Source organism: Polyodon spathula, chromosome 4, assembly GCF_017654505.1.
Source record: "Polyodon spathula isolate WHYD16114869_AA chromosome 4, ASM1765450v1, whole genome shotgun sequence".
Taxonomy (NCBI): Eukaryota; Metazoa; Chordata; class Actinopteri; order Acipenseriformes; family Polyodontidae; genus Polyodon; species Polyodon spathula.
In genome coordinates, this window is record NC_054537.1 from 7,041,427 (window position 1) to 7,061,424 (window position 19,998).

Sequence of the window (19,998 nt, forward strand, 5' to 3'; positions counted from 1 at the left end):
GCAAGCATTTCAGGTTTCAAAATTAATCAACTTCACAAATATCTTTAGAAGGTCCCTACATCACTTGCTTCAGCAAGATGAGACTATAAAAGGACATTTTGTAACTATTAACTAAAATGTTTACACATATTGAAGTGCTTGGCTCAAAATCTTAACCAGAAAAAATAAAAAAAAAACTGCTTTGCATGGACGGCTTCATGAAAACAAACCAGCATCTGAAAATGAAAACCAGATCCCAGGGGCTCTCTACATTGGTTTAGAAAACCTTCAAAATTGTAAACTCTGCAAGGAGCCTGAAGTCAGACTGTCTGAAAAACCTTTTCAGGCTTAGCTGGTGCATTATATTGTATTTACATCCTGATTGCAAAATGCACATTGTGTTCAAGCAAACTAAACAAGAAAAAGAATGAATAGAAACAGAATGTGCAGACCAGCTAGTGCACAGCATGTTGGTTTCATGTTTGTATTGAAACCATTTTGTTCAGGATCAATGAAGTCCAGGAAAGGGAGGAGAGCCTTTCTGCCCCACTCATTGGATTCAAAAAGCTGACAGCAGCACAACGAGCACACAGTAGATATGAGAGCTCCCTGCCTGGGTATGAGCGCGTTGCACTCCCCCGGGTCCAGAGGATTGATGTCGCAGTTGGTGTAGTCGAAGGTGCCGTTCCACAAGTGCTTTGCCAGCTGGAACGCCACCTTTCTCTGAGCCAAAGTAACCTCTTTCCCATGCCACACGTACACCTCACTCCCAAAATCGAACACAAGCACCTGCAAAAATACAAAACACTAAATTAACTGCTGCCAACAGATGGCCATACCGAGTGTTAAACTTGACCCATTTAGAAACGTTCGGCCCAATTACTTTTCATTAGGATTCTGGACCTCGGTTCTACCCGACTTTCTACCAAGTTCCAGGTTTTTCTGTGATGATTTAAAGAAAATTGACTACATGGACACTCTGTATACCACTATAATAAAAAGCAATAACTTGCCAAAAACACCTGACATGTACAAACAGAAAAAATTAAAAATAGGGTATACACACACACACACCATATAAAAAGTTATGGAACATTATACAGTATATAAAGCCACATTCAAGCTGTGGCAAACTACTACAGTACAGTGAAAACAAAAGATTCAGGCATTCAAATAAAATATTATATATGTTTGGTCCAAAATCAAATTTTAGAAGCGCAATTAGAATGGACAAAAACAATAAAAATGTAGTTTACTTATAAAGTGGCTACATGTAAACCGCACTTTACATCCTATTAAAAGAGTCAACAGCCCCAGAGACAGACTGGCAATGCAGAAAGAGCTGCTGATACACAGAACTGGTCAGCCTGGCTCCTGGGGTGAAATGTAAAGCATGCTGCAGCTGCTCCAGTGTCTGACCTCTTTGGAGTCCAGCAGTGTGCACCGCGGCACTTTACCCCAGAAGTCATCGACGGGGACAAGCTTGTCATCCAGCAGCCTGTAAATGCAGTTAGTTTCTACTATTGCACTTTCATAGAGCTCATCTTCCTCTGGGCTTCCAGCACCTACACAGAAAGAAGACGATACTTTTTCAGCTGTATTAGCACGGTACACGCTTATATGCTACTGCTAAACACAATACTGTGCTCTTTCTTTTAGCTCAATAGTTTAAAATCACAACCAAAAAAAATAAAACAAAAAAATCCACACAGTCTCAAAAGAAGCAAACTGTGTAATGAATTGCAGTACAAAAAACCCTGATTTTTGTGTTTCTCATGCAAAGCAATCATGTATATAGAAAAGATGACAATTCCAGTACCCTGATAGTTGGACTGTCCCCCCAGTAGTTTCCAGAACTCTCTCCCTGCGTGGCTGTGCGTGTTGATTCCTTCCTCTATCGTCTGCACATAGGCAGCTCTGCAGCCCAGGTCTCTCTTTGTTTGGATAAAGCCTGCAAGTTCACTGGCCTAGAGAGGGACAAGATAAAGATATGTGTGCACTGTTGTGGTGGACTCAAGTACTGTACAGCATCAAGTCTTTCATATAACCATGCAGAAACCAATTTCTTTATTTCAAACTACACACTACTCCATTTGAATATCGTATAGATTATATAAAATTCAGAGATATCACTGCAAGATTATTTCTGCTTGAGGAACACCATTTTTAAACAGATTATGTAATAAAAGAAAGCAGGAGACAAAAAACAATATCACAGAATGGACTAAACAGTAGACAGCAAGTGCACATTGGCTGCTCATCAAGCAGCAGAAATCTGTAGGGAAAAGCTTCACAAAGCTGAACCAGACATTTACTTTCATAAGGCCTGGGTCTGTCAAGAACCCTTTCAAACCTTCAAAACAATCGGTTTTCACTAGTTTCAGAGCAGTGAACTTCCTGCAGCTGCATCCTAACTAATCTTAATTTCCTCTGTTTGATCATCACTCCTCTCCTTTGTGTAGAATTCCTTTGTATCTTTACAAAGAAGTGGGAAACCCTGTTAATCTTTTTTTAAGCCAGGGGTAGAAAGAGAACACAAACTACGTTTTGACTTGCCAGCTCGTTTAACATCCACTACTACAACCAACGTCTGTGCAGCATCTTGTATCCCAAAAGCACTGCGCATCAAACAAAATCAAGGAAAGGAGGACACTGCCAAAAACGATCAAAACCAGTGACGTGCGATGTGTACAGCCACTCAATGACTCTCTGCAATGTAGAAGCATGCACCATATCGAGGAGACCGGAGCATCACAGGGGGGGATACTTGCAGATTAGTATTCAAGACGAGAGCCCTCTTGCAACAGTGGTTGGCTGATCTTTAATTGGCATACCTCTTACTTAGAGGAGGAGAGCTTATTCAGATCAGGGCCAAAGTGGCAGCTGCACCACAGTGTGCCCTGCCCTGGAGACCGAGTGGAGCCACAGTGCAGCCTCTCCACTGGCTGTGCCACACTGCAGCCTCTCCACTGGCTGTGCCAGCCTTCCTTTTAGAACCAGCCCTGAAGTTTGGGAATGTCCTCCCTCACTGTCTCTTTGAGATAAGATTAAAGGTTGCAGTTCAACCTGAGCTATCAAAATCAGACTGCACAAAGGTTGCCACCAGAGCACACTTTAAAAGGTACGAGTGCAGTGCATTATATACACATTAACGCTCCTGGACTGTTCCACGTTTACCTTGTTTTAATGGGACTGACAGACGAGGATTGATGCTTATATTCATGGGGTTTTCCCCTTCCATTTGTACTTGCCCTATCAAGACTCTTACAAATAACACAACGTGAGTAACTAAAGCTCAGGAAACACAAAGCCACTTGTTCAGGAACAGTGGCTTGAAACTTCATTCTATGAGACTGGGAGACCTAGCTTGAGGAAACTTTGCTGTAATAAACCCCAAGTCTCCCCATGGTGTGCCATGCAGTGGCCTAAAACTTAGCCTCCTGAAACCAAGCTCCAAGTAACAAAGTGGCTTTGTGTTCCCTCATTTAAGACTATCACATTGAACCCTTTTTAACCTGGATATACCTGTAGGTTTATACTGTGTAGTTGGTGGGTGACAGAACTAATCCCACTTAAAGATCCTTCTATAATAAACAATGTGAACAAGGTTGTGTCTCTGATATATATGACATCCTCACCAACTAAAGATTATAGATGATAGATTACACCGTGTAATAATTTATTTTATTTTTTTTGTTCCTGGGTAGTAAGTGTTATTTCCTAATTGCTTATGCCTCAAAAGTATAGAAAATGGCTATTATTCCCCACAAACTTTGCTTTTGTGACCAGGACAGTGATATTTCAAAATATCACTATTTCCAATGGGAAAATGGGCAAACGTGTGTCTTTTCGTTCACATAAAGTCAGAAAAAAACAATATATGAATCCAAATTAACATGTATTTATACTAAAGTAATACAAAAATGACTACTAAAGATTTAGAAGTGAGTAGTTTTTCGAGATTTACGATTATACTGTAAATACATATAACACATAGTGTTATAGATATAGTAGGGCCCCCTGACCTTGGCTCTCTCGATGACGTTTCCAAACTCCCCTATCCATATGAAGCAGTGGTGAGGTGTAACCAGCAAGAAGCAGTCTCCACTGTTCAGTGATGATGCCCGTGGTTCAACCAGTCTTGTTTGCACATGTCGTCGCCCTGGTCAAGAGAACAAAACCACAAAAAAAAGTGAGTTCCTGTTAAGAGAACAACTAGAAAATAAACAAAATCAGAAGCGTGGGAACTGCCGTCGAGGTCAGAATGACAAATAAGACAATGGCATCAAAGACGTGTACAAAAAATGCGTTTAAAATCAGAATAAAACAGCGGACAATTCAATAATCTAACTATAAATATGTAAATGTGCAGCAAAAAGAGGGTTGAAAAGTGATCTTTAATAGTCAGCCAATAAAAAAACAAACTTGCATACTTCAAAAATACTTTTAAAGTTGGAGGATCCTCTGGGCACAAGACTGCCGCAGGCTTGACCCGGCTGTCCCCAGTGGTGTCTGCTTGTGACAGCTTTCTACCTTTTATATCTCTACATAAATGCAATTGAAGAACAATGGAACCTATTGTAACAAGATTAAGGGCATAGTGATCATCAGATCTAGCCGTCATATTGTATTACTGTGGACATTTTACCTGGTATGAGTTTACATACGATAGAACCAGATCTCCACTAAACTGGGCAATTTCAGTAGCGTTAGGAGCCTACACTAGTCCTGCACCCAGTGATCAGGATGTAGGGGTCTGTACAATCAGACCTCTGTAAAAGAATGTGTTTCTCACCTATAGCTGCATGAAAAGCTCTTAATAGTAAACCTATAAGTTGTGAACCCGGTTATTTCAATAATATACCAGGACTGGGAGCAGGACTACGGACTAGTATATATGTTTCTAACCCTGCAATTACTACATTCCTCTGATGCCAAAACTAAGGAGGGAGGGCTTTTTTTATTTAGACATGTTTAAAATTGCTTACCTTTGACCTGCATCAGCATTAGTTTCTTGTATGGCACAGCACTGTTGTTGGACATCTGCTCAGTTATATTGACGCTCCTGAGACTAACGCTGCTGAAGTTTTCTTTGCTTGCCAGTCCAGCCAGTGCTACCTCTGAGTAACCTGAATTCTTGGTCACTAAAATAATGAACACATATTACTTTCAGCACCAAGTCATTTTGCAAAAAGACAATCCTGCCATTACTTAGATAGATGGATAGATAGATAGATAGATAGATAGATAGATAGATAGATAGATAGATAGATAGATAGATAGATAGATAGATAGATAGATACTTTTTCAAAAGACTTTGACTTTTGGTACAAAACACAATAAGAACAAAAAAAAAATCACATTATTTTTCTTTAAATATTTACAAGACAAAATTTAAAACATTAAGTCATATAAATAAATATTATAAATATATATTAAGGATTTCTCCTTCAGTCTCACTGAGCACACCCCCAATACACCAATTTAACTGGAAAGAGTCTAAGTCGTGTATCACGCAGTGATAGCTGAAATCCAGCTTGATTCTACTAATCACTAGCATTCTGAAAACAGTAAGAGCATCTGTTTCCCCAGCCTGGGCAATTTGAGCTTTTCTAGATTTTAAAACAGAGAGCTTGGCCTGCCACAAAAGAAAGTTAAGTAGCTGGCACAGATGCTTCTTTTCCTTAATATAAGGCACACCAAAAACAAAAACACATTCGGAAAAGACCACATTCAGTTTAACAAACACATTATTGAGTACAGAAAAAAGAGAAAACAATCCTTTACAAAAGATAAAACTATTTTGTAAACAAAATGGACATTTGTCAGACACTATTGGGTCTAGTATGCAAGGGTAGGCAATCATGTGCAAGAGTCTCCACTGTTGATCTCCCAGCCTCTTTGACAGGGGGGGTTTATAGAGGCTTCTCCAAGCCGGCCTGACCTGCTCTTCCACCTCCAACCGCACTCTCCAAGATGTATTTGGAAGACCCTGTAATTGCTTCTCGTGTCTTAGCTTAACACATAATTCATACAGTGTGTCCCCCTTCACACTTGACAGGGGGAGATCTGTCAAGTTCTCGATTTTAAACAACTGCCCTTTGTCTCCCGTGTCTCGGCTGATAGCTGGGGAGATCTGTATGAAGGGGAAAGGGGTTTCACAGGGGGAAGAGATACAGTTAGTAAAGCCCTTTCTTAGAGTCTCATTCGGTGCATTTGATAATGCTGCATGAATCTGGGAAAGTAGCAACCCAGCTACCCTCACAGACCGCAACCCCAAGGTTAAAGACAAACTCTGTGGACTCCTCCAATTAAAACCCTCCAGATCTAAAACATGGCGTCATTTGATGACCCCGGCCTTTATCATTACATTTGTAAAAGCCTGTGATTTTAACATTTCTACTTTAAAAAGAGGATTAAAAACCAGGAGGTCTCTCCAAAAGCCAGTAAAAATCTAAAGCTTCTTCCTCCAGACCCACCCTCAGACTCTGCCATATTTTCAACATACTCTGATAGTAGGCTGGTAGTTTGGAACAAACAAACAGAGTAGTGTCTAAAAAGAAAATATGCTTCCCAAGACCCAGTCCTCCAACTTGACGCAAGAAGAGTAAAGCCATGTCAACCCAGGGAGGCTTCTCGCCGCTATAAAGCATTTTGTGGACAGCCTGCAGTCTAAAAGCAGCAATTCTGCTGGACAGGTCCATCAATCCCTGACCCCCTTCATCCAGAGGTAGGTACAATATGCAGACCATCCCAGAAAAAACTTAAAAATTCACTCTGGATTTTTTTCAAAAATGCCTGGACAGGTTCTACACATATGCATGTGTGCCTGAGCATGGAAGCAGCCAAGTTGTTTATTATTAAAACTCTGCCCCTATACGAGAGCTGTGGCAAAACCCAGAGCCACCTCTGCAAACGCCTCTGGTAATGCCTCCAAAACTCCCGCCCAGTTTCTCTCGGCTGTTCTCGCACCCCCCAAAAAAAATCCCTAGGTGTCTAAACTCTTCCCGGCTCCAGAGCAATCCACCGGGCAACACTGGAGGCCCAGGCTTCGTCCATTTCCCAAGTAAGAAAGCCCCACTCTTCAACCAATTAATTCTAGCAGATGAGACTCTTTCAAAAAGCTGTTGACTATCACAGAGTTTATTAACATCTGCCTGGCTGGTTATAAAAACTGAGATGTCATCTGCATAGGCAGATACTTTTATGGGCTGAGCCAGACTACCTGGGATGGAGAGCCCTGTTAGAAAATGCCTGAGTCTGCAAATAAGGGGTTCGATAGACATGGAATAGAGCATTCCCGAAAGAGGGAAGCCTTGATACCCCTGCGAACTGGGAAAGGTGCACTCAGCTCCCCGTTGATCTTCAGCAGGCTGAAAATGTCACAGTATAGGAACTGTATGTGCGATAAAAAACCCTGGCCAAATCCAAAGGCTTCAAATACCTTCCGTAAGTACTTGTGATCGACTCTGTCAAAGGCTTTCTCCTGATCAAGAGAGATAAGCCCAGCAGGGAAACCAAAGAGCTCAGAGGCAGCCAATGTGTCTCGAATTAAAAAATACTGTCAAAAATGCTTCTACTGGGCACGCAGTAGGTTTGGTCAGGATGAATAATGTTTCCCATTACAAGAAGGCAATAAAACATGAACTGTTAAAAGACTGTGATCAGAAAGACCGGTGGGAGAAATAAAACACTTGGTAAACAGGCTAAAATGTTGCTTAAAAGTATAAAAACGGTCTAATCTCGCTAAAGAGACCGTTTTTTCACACACTATGACCCATGTATACTGTCTATTTGTGCCATTGAATGCTTTCCACATGTCAGACAAGTCATGCTTATTTAAAATCATTAAAAGCTCTTTGGCAGACTGTGGGTGCGGCTCAGGGTGATTTCGACCATCTGAACAAATGTACAGTGCAGTTAAAATCACCGGCTAAAAACAGGACTTCCTCACTTCCACAAACGTTCAGAACTGTATCTAAAATCTGAAAGAAAGCAATCCGTTCTCTGCCCTCATTTGGTGCGTAAATATTAATAAAGAAAAGCGAGATTTCACCGACTTTCGCTTGCACTTTGAGTAACCGCCCTTTCACTACCTCAGTGACATCATAAGAAACTGGTTTAAAGTCTTTTGAAAAAAGGACTGCCACCCCAGCACTCACACTAGATCAGTGACTAAAAAAAGTCTCCCCCTTCCAATCCCTGACCCAGCCTATTTGATTCTTAGAATCAGTGTGTGTCTCTTGCAACAAAATTACTTTCAAATCTTTCTGCTCCAGATACTCAAACAACGCTGCTCTCTTTAAATCATCCCTACACCCGTTTATATTTAGTGACCCAATCTTAAGAGAGCTCATGTTAGGGAGAGATAGAAAAATACAAACAAGAAAGAAAGAAAGAAACCACTTATCCATGAGAGAAAACTGAAACGGTCAACTATTTTAAGCAGTTTTAGACTGCTCATTAACCTTTGCAATTAGGTTCTTTAGACACCAGCGCTCCTGTTCAGAAAGACCAGAGCCTAAAGCTTTCTGTAACAAAAAACGTGCCGACAGTACAAACATTTTAATATTAGGAAAATCGTCTTCAACGATGACCCCCCTCCTACCTTTAGTAAATTCTAAAAACATTTTAATACTACCCACGCTGTAACCAGCCTCAGTGCAAGGGGGCTCTGCCATCAGAGAACAATCAGTCTGACTCCCCTCCTCCTCACTGTCAAACTCTGAGCTCTCCTCGGGATCCTTACAGGCAATACTAACACTCCATGGTGTGCTCTCGCAACTTTTTTCAGGTTGAGAGCTATCGGATATACTTGAACCATAATCCATGTAATTTGCTTTTTTCTTAGTGACGACATCTGCAGTCACTTTTCTCTGCCTCTTTTTTCTCGGGACTTTAAAATGAAACGTCCCGCCACTCGCTTCCTGCTCCTCACTACGCTCCATTCTCAGACTCTTATCATCTCTCTCAGTTTCTGTCAGTTCGTCTTTCTCTACCTGAGTCTCCATTTCTGGCTCAGCAGAGACACCTGCTTTCTCAGTCTGATCGCTCCTTTTCTGTTCCACACTGACACTTGCTGCAGCAGCTGCTGCCAGTGTGGAAGTCTCACCAGTATTAGTGTCAGTAAGCCCACTGCCCGGTTTTTCAATCCCAGCCGACTCACTCATACTCTCCTCTCCTCCTGATTCAGGCTCCCGCTAGCCTGCATTGTGTCCTGCGCCTTACTACAATTTTTAGCCGGGGTTTCAGAAACCACGGAACCGCTCTCAGCTCCACGCGTCTCCGGCTGCCCAGCTGCTTCTCTCTCCCCTTGCTCACCCTCATTCTCCTCGCCCGCATTACCTCCTTTCTCAGGACAGTTCTTAACAATGTGTCCCTCCTTCTTACAGTGAAAACATTGCATTACATCAGTACTGGCAAAAATGACATATTCAACATCATCTGCCGTGAATCAGTAAAAATCATATTGACATGTCTTCGGAACGACACTATATGCTTTAGCTGCAGGGATTTACAGCCAATCGGTATTCTCTTGGGGCTGGATACAATTTTACCATACCGGGAAAGCGCACACTCAATTAAATCATTTTTTAGAAACGGAGGGACATTCGAAAGAATGACTCTTCGGGGCGGTACAGACAGCGGTGTAACCGCAACAAAAGTATCGTTTACAACAATGCCTTTCTCAACAGCCTTTGCAACAAGACTAGTATCACATAAAAAAGCAACAATTGCTCTATTCATTCAAGACGCAGACACGATATGCTCACAGCCAACCACATTACCTAAAGCTAACACACACTGTTCCAAAGAGGTAAACTCCTCCGTCACCATTTTTACCCCATGGCGACGGCCTAGTTTTCAAACACAAAGTTTGGGGGAAATTCCCTCTCCTTTGAATTGGCCATACTGGCCTATTAAGATGACAAAAAGTCAGCTTATTTGTTGACAAATACCCCAGAAAACAAAACCCGATGTAACACCTATAAGAAAAAGTAAATAACCATAAAGTAAAAAGTAGGGGAAAAAACAAACGCTCACCTACTCACTCTACACACCTCTCACTCTCCCGCAGCAGTACACATTCACTCCTCACTCTCCCAGCATGCACCACTAGATAGATAGATAGATAGATAGACAGATAGATAGAGATAGATAGATAGACACACACACACACTGGGCATGCCAAAGAACATGACCACTTAACTGGCCTGTTGTGTTGAGTGGAGTACTATTTCTAGGTTGTCAGAGTTATAAAAAGTTCAAATTGCAACAGTTAGCAGCCATACTAAAGGGCTACCATATTCTGTAACAGAAGCGCTTGTACACCATTGTTGTGGATTGAGACAATAAAAGTGGACCCACAATTCCATCTTACCTGTCAACACTGCAGGCACTCAGTTTATAAAAGGAAATTAGGCTGGACAAAAATAACAACAGTGATGGAAAACAGGGCAAGAGCGGGGTCGGGTGGGACTGCTGATTTGAAAGTATGATAACACTGCAAATGGCTACAGTCAGGGGTTTATTTGTGCCAGGTGCCAGGTCCCAGATCCAGCACTTTGACAGGCAAAAATTCGAGTTTCCTAATGATGCACCGTATGGAAAATAAAGAAATAAATAAACACGCTTTCCTGTTCCATTAATGTGTCCTATACAATTACATATTTTAAGGTGTGATATCCATGAGAAAAGAAATTACTATTTTTTAACAACCCAAAAACTAGCCCTAACAATAACAGCGTTGTCGCTCCACGCCCATTGTGTGTTATTGCTTTGGGTCTATAGAGCAGCCCATATTACACAGGATTCTGGAATCTTAATTGTGAATATTAAGAAAAAGTGAAGCAACTTTCATTACAGGTCACCCCAGTTCTTATCTGATGTAAAATTTGAGTGAATTAGCAGATCAAATAAGGTGCAATTACTTTTTTTTTGTAACAACATGGCTCTTACACCAGCTTGGTCTCTTCACACAGAACAAAACAAAGACCCCACTTCGCTCCCCCCACGCCTGCTTACTCTTCTCCGCTCTCATCCTCTTGGATTCCATGAAGGCAATGTTGAGCCTCTGCTCTGTGTATTCCTGGTAGATGTCGTCTCTCGCAGCAAGCAGTTTTAGAGGGTTTCTGGAGGACTGAACGTTGCGCGTCGGCCTCACAGCTCGCTTGTGTTCTGCCACTGCTGAGGCGAGTCTAGTGCAACAGCACAGAAGACATTTTTAAACAGCTTCACAATACCAATGCTACTCAATTCTATTGTCTGCCCCCCCCCCATCCCCACTTCCCGACCTATTCCAGTCCTGGTCTTTATTCCAAACAGGTTCTAAATTAGTGTATTGCCTCTTAGCAGCTTCAGTTAACTACATTAGAACCTGGAAGTAAAAACCTGGACTGGATCTCAAGGGCCAGAATTGAGTTCCACTGACAATACAGTAATAATCATAGTCATTTATTCACAATTTTGATGATGACGCACAGTATTATCCAGATTATATCACCTGTAGACATAAAAACAATTACATTTTGCTAGGTTTTTATATTCTTTAGGAGCTTTTAAGCTCTTTAAAATCACTGGAAACAGGCTTGGTTTCACATGCTGTCCTCTGTTATAAAAGTTTAATTAGTCAGCGTGTTTTTAATATTTTCGTAGAGTGCTATTTGTTGAAAAGCTTCGTAGGAATTCACTCTGAAATTCAGGCTACTTGGTGTTGTTGCATCTTACAGTAATAAAAGAGTGCTGCCTCGTGGACTGTTTCACCTGCTACTCCCTACAACTGTTACCAGTACGTTCAGTGTGAAGAAGCCATGTCTAAATATGCAGGTATGGTTCCATCCACCTTCTGCATATTACTATTACAACATACAACTTTTCAGGTTGAATACTCTATTACATATACACGCAGTACTCAACTTACTTTGGTGTAAGAGGGTCAAAGATGACATCAAAATCATCTTCAGCAATATCGAAATCACTGGGCAATTGGGAGAAATCTTCTAAAGGTCGGTAGAATTTGGCAAAAATTTCATCATCGTCCAACTTCATCACCTCTTTTACAGACTTTTCTGTCACTGTTAGCATTGTCTCTTGCATTCCACCCACTGTAGACAAACAGAAACAGCATACTGAATGCGTCGGAACAGACAGAGGTGGCCCCAAAACAAAGAAGCCCCAATAGAGGACTAGATCTACAAAGTAAATTGCATCGTGTTAATCATTAGGTATCCCTTTGCAATTTCGCTCAATAAATTTAATATTTGATTTGGCAACATTAATATTAATGTATGTCTACAAGAAGAATACATTCTTGCTTCACAGTGTATTTAATTAAATTAAAAGGGATGAGGAGGAACAGTTTGACAACCCACAAACATGTCAGTTTTCAGGAATACGAAGCCATACCAGTTTTGGTTCTGTCACCTAATGCAGAAGAGGGGGTTTTATTCCAATGTGCGAGGCCAAGATTTCTGAATTTCCTCAATTATGTTGTAATCAGCACTCTTGGCAGGCTAGTGATTTTGTTAATGTTCTACGTGTGTTTTCCTTACACACATGCTTTTATAACCCCTTTGTCACACATTTTTTATATTATGATTATTATTATTTGTTTCTTAGCAGATGCCCATATCCAGGGCAACTTACAGTTATTACAAAGTATCATTACAAAGTATCACATTGCAAAACACCACATTACACATTATCACCTGACAGATAAGGGCAGTTAAATACAGTAAAATCAGTAGAAATAAGATCATACCGTTGGCTTGACCTCTTTCCCCATGAAAAAAATTTAAATACAGGAAACAAACTCCTTCCTGACTTGTAGCTCTCATTGATTTGTTCTGAATACTGTAAACCCACCCCAACTACTGAGTGGCAGCACATTCCTACATTTCTACTGAAGAAGCGTGCAAGATTTAAAATGAGATTACAATTACTGGAGCGGAGGACTGTTCTTTCTCGTGAGAGTTAAAGCTATGTTTCTGTTCCATAGAGTGCATGTACAAGCTCAGAAACCACAGAATGCCCGTGACCATAAGGATTTTGTGGAAGCCAGCAAAGGAGAGAAGGTACACGAAGTGTGCGAGCACTATCCAGTTAATACTATTGGTGACAGAAAAAAAACCCTCAAGAATTTTGGAAAGTAATCGAAATCAATAATAATTTATTTTCTTTTACACCTCTCTCTTGCTTCACTCACCTTACATGGACAGTAGAGAGGTAAACGCTTACTATGCTACTGCATGTATTTATGCCAGGGAACACAACCACACTGCAATACTGCACTGTGAACTAATTGGACATTTGTCATTATTTATGAAGGTGAAAAGGAGAGGCCTGCGTGTACAATTGCAAGTATTTTGCTGAAACCAACAAGGACAAACTAATAAGTATATAAACTAACCTTTGTTGAGTCGGCCCAAGAAAGACTCCAATTTGTCAAGCTTTCTGTCAGACTCCAAATGCATATCAGGCTTGGCTTCAATTTCTTGAAAGAAATAGCAAAAAAGATTATTTCACTGTTAAAATTACTGAAAAATCAGAAAAGCAGATATTAACCTCAGCACTACCAGTTAAACATTTTGACACATTTCACGACACCACTTCACAAAATTCACAAGACATGTACATACAGTAAATAAAGGATTGAAAACTTCATCTCTCCCAGCACCCATCAACCACTTTATACAATCCCCATTTAACCTAGTCGAGCAGCTGCCACTAGTCTGCTAGAATCAGTCATGACACCAAAGCAACAGGGCATTCTGGTACAAATTCATCACAATCTTGGTTACCTTCTTGAGGTTTGGAAATGGCAGGCGCGGTGTTCCTTATTCTGGCTGGTGAGATAACAGGACTTATTACTGAAGGAGATGCCAATCCTGCAAAAGAAAAAAAAAAGAAAAAATACATCTTGCCTTGAAAGAATTTCTGGAATTAGGGTCATGTAGTCACATGGCCCATAAGGAGACAATAGTTTCTTCTAAAAGGTTGCTGGGAGTGGAAATGACCATCTCTTAGCTGCATTTGGAACTCCTTTCCAATCTGTGTCATCTATAATTGATGAGTCACATGATTGTTCAATATGCTCAACATTCTAGAAACCAGGAAATCAAGCAGGCAAAGCATGGGGCAAGCTGAAAGGTTCCTCGCATACAGTAAAGCACAGATCTATCATAACCAAGAATACAAGACAGACTTGTCAACAGCACTGGATTTAAGGGATTTAGTCACTAAAATAAAAAGCATGTGAGTTTAGTCCAGCAGTCACCATTTACTTACAAAAAACCAACAGTGCTGCAGTAGAATGAATATGTGCTGACCTTTCTTGACCATTCGCGCAGCAACAGTAAACTGGGTGGAGTCATTGGCTGCCCCTTTGCCCCTGACCTTCCAGGCTTCTTCCCGGGCAGATATGAGCTGCATCCTCTCTCCAATGGACATCTGGGATTCAACGTCGTCTCCCATTCTCTGGTTAAAAAATGACACTGTTTTTAAAAGACCTTCTGGAAGAGGGTTTTAGTGCAGGCAGAAACAGATTTATTAAAAACAGGCCTCGATATCTGTGGACGCTTCACCTGAGCCTCACCTGGAGCTAACTGAGCAAATAATATTGAAAAAAAAGGTAATTTTAGTACTTACAATTTTTCACCAAGCTCCAAAACGATAAATGAGCCCAGTGCTTGTAATTGCACTATTTGCTTCCTTTTTATATAAATTATAAAAAATACCCCACCCATAAAAGTTTAGAGTGTTACATTTTATTTATCTTAGGCGAGTTATTCCATTTTTTTTATTTCACCTTCCATCTCCATGGATGACGGTCATCAACCATCAGGGGTCTTGACTCCCTAACATTAGGAGGACTGACCTTCAAGGAAAGCAAAGAGGAAACAGAATGGTGAGAGAGGACAGCAAAGACAGTAAGGAAATGGAGCAAAAGAGCAAAGAGTTTTTAAAAAAAACTGCTGCTAAGCCAAAGCCAGCGACATCGTAGTATTTTCATGTCAAGTCATGTTTATCGTGAGCAACCTTGTGTGCACAGGGGATAATGCTGCGGCAAACACAAGCACATCCCCATCAACCAAACTCAGAAGAAATATGAAGCCCCACATGACAAACCAGACAAGACGCTTCTTATCTGCTTTCAGCAGGTCACTATGCCAAAGGATTATTATTGTTCTTTCTTTTTGGCTTTTGAGTGGTTTAACAAAAAAAACCTGATATCAGGCACGACCTCATTTATCCGGAGTCCTAAAAAAAGTGCCGTATTGGTACTGCTCTTTTTTCTGGAGGGGGCATTAGCAAGACTAATTTAAAGATAATGTAAACTCAAAATAATTGTACTGAGGTTGTAGAGATTTGTTTTTACCTCACCTGTTGCAAATTTGGAAATCGATGTCATAAGCTGCAAAGTCATAAGAATCTGAGCACCAATAAAAATACAGTAAACACAGAAAAAAAAAAAATGAGTAAAATCATTTGTCAACTATTATAGTATTTATGCTGAATACATTTCCACATGCTTTCCAGGTTTTAAGTTGGTACCAAATTTCAACACATAAGGAGATTTAAAGTCGTTTTTCTAAATTGTTCTGGCTTCTACTGCGGCTTTAGATGATTCATGAGGTTCACATAGAAAAAGAGCACTGCACTAAAATCAAATCAATTATCTTCAACCACAGTCTAACAATCCCACTGAAAACCCCAGCCTTGCAACATCCAGCACAGGTTCTCCATTCGAAGGAAATACAGCTGCATTGGGACACTTAAAGTTATACAATTCTCTCTACTTATAACCAGCCAATGCTTTATCGAAATTAACTAGAACCACGATCTCCATTGCCAAGTGAGGTACTAAAGTGCTTTAATACTGGGGTATATCCGTTGTAATTTATTTCTGAATAAATAAATTTGATAATTAAAAAAAAAAAATTAAATGCATCGATGTGCGTTTCTTCACACATGCCCTTTGTTTATTTATTTTTTTTATCTCAAATGCATTGAATTTATTCCAAACCACTAATTTTAGACATTCTGCCAGCCCTCCCTTCTCCTAAAGGGTAAGCCAACTGTGGAGAAAAAAAAAACAAATGCCAAGGACAGCTAAGCAAAGCCAGTCGACAAGCATTCAAGTCAAAATCATACCACTTGAAGGCTCATGCAACTCTTTCCTCACCTGGTTAGAAGGTACAATATACTGATATTTTTGGCCACTAGATACAGTAGGAGAATAAGTAGAAGCAAAGACAGGTTCCTATAGACAGAAGCAAAAGCAAAGTAAAACTGAGTGAGTGAGTGAGTGAAAAAGAAAGACAGAAAGAATGAGATTAAAGGATTTACAGGAAAGAAATTGTCCAGGTATTAAAATCAAAAGAGGGGTTTGATTTCTTTTTCTCGCTAAACTTCTTTATAAATATGTCTCCTAATATTCTTTCCAGATCAATATTAGAAAACACACACACTCTCAAACCTGTTGAACAGCAAGGCATGCAGTGAAGTGTCTAGTGCCGAATCATTAAATTATATTGATTTCCATATGCATCTTGCATCACTATCCATTTAAAAAGGTCTCTCTCCCTCTATATGAATGGCACATTCTTCAAAATTCAAAAAGTTAAAACTGATACGATTCCATTTTCTATGTGGGTTAACTAAACAAACATACACACAGCACAGTACTGTAGGTGAACCCAGACTTCTAGTACTGTACTGCAGTTAACTAATGGAAAATAAAATAAAAAAGGGTTTTGCTTGATTGGAAGTTTACACAGAATTCATAAAGGAAACCAGTCACAATCCCCAGTGGCTTTAAGGAAACCAGGCATGTTGCATTTCCTCGCCCCTCTGCATTAAAATGGCCTTAACAATGCTAAGCAGGTTTGTAAACGGAGGTAGAAAGCAGAAGAGAACACTCCTCTAGAACAGCACCCCTAGAAGCTCCTTCTATGAGCACATGGCAAAGCTTACCCAGAGCAGATTAGACACAGAACTGTCATCAATAATCACTCCTTCTTCCTAGAAGGTGAAACAAATGGGAAATGTTGCAAAGTGTATGTGAAGTGTAGCAAGTTTCCTTGAACCCAGCTAACTACCCCTCCATGATATGAATACACCACCCCTGTATCAGCAGCAGCACACCCAGACAGGTGACCACATGCATCTTCACCACATTAAATGATGATCTCACTTTGACACTAATCTTCATAATTTAGAGTTTGCACACGAAACTTGCCAGTCTGTGCCCTTTACATAGGTTAAACCAGATAAAAAAAACTAAACAAAAAAACATACATGTTATTTGTCTACATACCGTGTTAACTATTTTTGAGAAATGATCGCACAGTACGATACACAAAAATAAAATGAGGCCAACATTTCTACTAAAGTATACAAGACAGAAGCAGTGATGGCATGTAAAGCACACAGTGAAAGTATTTTTCTCTTCCAAGAGATGTGTAAATGCAACTATATATGTACCATATATATATGTGGAAATGTAACTATGACGGGTTAGAAACTGCAATTCAAAACTATACATCCAAGTGAAATGCTTCTTTCGATTTAAGCAAAAACCTGGTAGTCTCTGTAGGCTTGTGAAATTAAACATAATGATTGCTCGGTATATACAGATCTTTTCCAACTGTTACATGGGACTTGAGAATAGAAATCTATTGAAATCGCACCAGAACAAAAACACACAATAGACTACCTCAAAACCAGTTCAAATCCCAGCTTGGCCCCAGAGTCACAGGGTAATCTTGAGGGGAATAAAGTCTCTGGACATTCTTCCCATCCCAGCAGTAAACTTGTATAGAAGCAGGACCCAGCTAGAAATGATAGCTGGGGCCCTGCTCACAAAGCTTTGCATTCAGTTATTTAAAGAACAGTCAAAGCAGTTAAGATGTGTTCCATCACAAAAAAAACAAAAAAACAAAAAACAATTGCTGATGTGGAAATGTGTATGTGTGTGTGTGTATGCGTGAGTGGGGTGGGGGTAGAGATTTAGTTTCAAATCTAAGGCGAAAAAAACATAAAAAGAAAAGTTCTATTATAGAATTAGTCTCCAAACACCTATTCTTCTGCTTTAGTTTTTACTGGCACTGGTCTCAGATTCTTGTACTTCATAACCCCACAAACTTAGATCTGAAGATTTAATTTCATCAGCTTTTGGCTGGTGCAGCCTCATAAATAAGTCTAAACTGAGCTTGTCATGTACAGTGACATAATGACCTGTGCTTACATTTCTACCTTGAAGCAGCGGAACCATACAGAATTACAGGTTTCACGTAGATGTTGAAATACCATTTATTAAAAGAAGCAGACAGGCATACAAGAGAGAAGACAGACGGACAAACAGGACACAAAGATAAATACATACAACAGAAGACAAACTTAAAAGCTTCTTAAACCCAGTTCTCACAGGACCAAAACTCACCACTTAACCAACCTCCTCTGTTAAACGTAATAATAAATTCAATTTAAAAAGACAAGCGGTCACCAGTTTGGGGAGCTGAAGCAGCTATGTGCTTCTTGTTGCGGGAAGACAAGCTGCCCAAGTGTGCTGGAGATGTGTGGAGGTAGTTTCACTCCGAGGAAGTGACAGAAAACTTTCTGTGGGAATTCAACAGATAACCCACTGCTTTCGTGACACTCCCAAGGACGTTTTATATGGCATGCTTTAGTCATTTAAGAAGCGGACATTATAAACACAGCAAAACATGCGTGACATAAAGTTAACAACAAATGCATCAAGATTAAACACATATTCAGTCTTTATGAACTAAAGAAAAAAATGAAATTTTTACTTTTATATATATATATATATATATATATATATATATATATTATATATATAATATATATCTATGATATATACGGACACACACACACACACACACACACACACACACACACATACACACACACACACACACTAAAAGCACAACTTTGAACTAGTTCTCATATTTCTCAGTCAATATTTTACTAATACTGTTTAATTGAAACATTGGACCTTATTCACAAAACTTATTTTTTTAAAGCTGTTTTTAAATGAGTTTTTCTGTTGCCTCTACATCCCTTAAACTTTGTGAATAGGACCCATTGTTTCCTTCCAGTCAATCTTCCTGTGAAAGATGCGCATCCATTAAAACATTTGAAATGCTCTAGTCATAGATTATTTATTATTATTTTTTACAATAGTAATATGAAATAAACAAATTCAAATTAATCCCACTAGTGTAAGTATTAATAACTTATAACTTCTTAAAAAAAAAAAAAAAACACAATGTTACTAACTTCAGTAGGCTAAAACACTCTTTTGCTGTACAGGCAAGGTTTGCTTAAGGCTGACGACACTGCTTGTAGCTACTTATCAATAGCACACTGGCTAGGTCTTTGCAGGAACACCCAGCACGCTCTCAATGATAATGAGATTAAATGTGTGCGAGGCATCCTCTCAATCTGGAATCCTACTGCAATCCAACGTTCTAAACCACGCGAGCAAAGCCACAAGTCCAAGATGGATTTACAGTCTTGGTGCATTTTATTTGTTATTACACATTGGTAACACTATTTTTTTTAATTATTACTGAAAGAATAAAAACGTGAATGAAATCAGTTTTTCTCCTCATCAAATCCCCTTCTTCCTCACTGAAATGGAAACTTCGAAGGCTGTTGTAGTTTATTTTGGTGGAATCTTCAACAGTGACACATTTATTTTTAAAAAGCTAATGTCTAAGAATTGATCAATAAAAACAAAATCAAGTAAGACATGGAAGAAATAACATTGATGGTTGTGAGTAAGACAACTAACAGCAAAGGCTGATAAAACTGAAAAAGAAATGGTACAATATAAACAAAAAACACAAACAAAAAAGCCAAATGTACTTCTTGAGTAAGAAGTTTGAAGAAAAAGACGCAGAGCACCACTGCAAGGTCTACATTTGTGTAAAAATCAATGTATTTTGTTGTGCAGAATAGTGTAGCTTACTTGAATGCTTTACTTGTCTGAAA

The 19,998-nt window shown here is 39.7% G+C and overlaps 1 protein-coding gene across 11 annotated transcripts in view; it reads right to left on the reverse strand.

Moving 5' to 3' along the window:
* LOC121314100 (supervillin-like) overlaps nt 1-19,998 on the reverse strand; it is a 97,863-nt gene that overhangs the window by 13,941 nt on the left and 63,924 nt on the right. For 7 of the 11 annotated variants that reach the window (XM_041246999.1, XM_041246997.1, XM_041246995.1 and 4 more), the window contains 13 exons: nt 16,954-17,001; nt 16,163-16,240; nt 14,786-14,854; nt 14,307-14,454; nt 13,779-13,865; nt 13,388-13,471; nt 11,900-12,083; nt 11,005-11,177; nt 4,968-5,123; nt 4,005-4,141; nt 1,799-1,946; nt 1,399-1,544; nt 593-768 (listed from right to left, as the gene is read on the reverse strand). In XM_041246999.1, coding sequence (XP_041102933.1) covers nt 593-768; nt 1,399-1,544; nt 1,799-1,946; nt 4,005-4,141; nt 4,968-5,123; nt 11,005-11,177; nt 11,900-12,083; nt 13,388-13,471; nt 13,779-13,865; nt 14,307-14,454; nt 14,786-14,854; nt 16,163-16,240; nt 16,954-17,001 — 1,634 coding nt within the window. The remainder of the gene's footprint in view (nt 1-592; nt 769-1,398; nt 1,545-1,798; nt 1,947-4,004; nt 4,142-4,967; nt 5,124-11,004; nt 11,178-11,899; nt 12,084-13,387; nt 13,472-13,778; nt 13,866-14,306; nt 14,455-14,785; nt 14,855-16,162; nt 16,241-16,953; nt 17,002-19,998) is intronic. The other 4 variants (XM_041247003.1, XM_041247000.1, XM_041247004.1 and 1 more) reach the window with 2 other exon arrangements.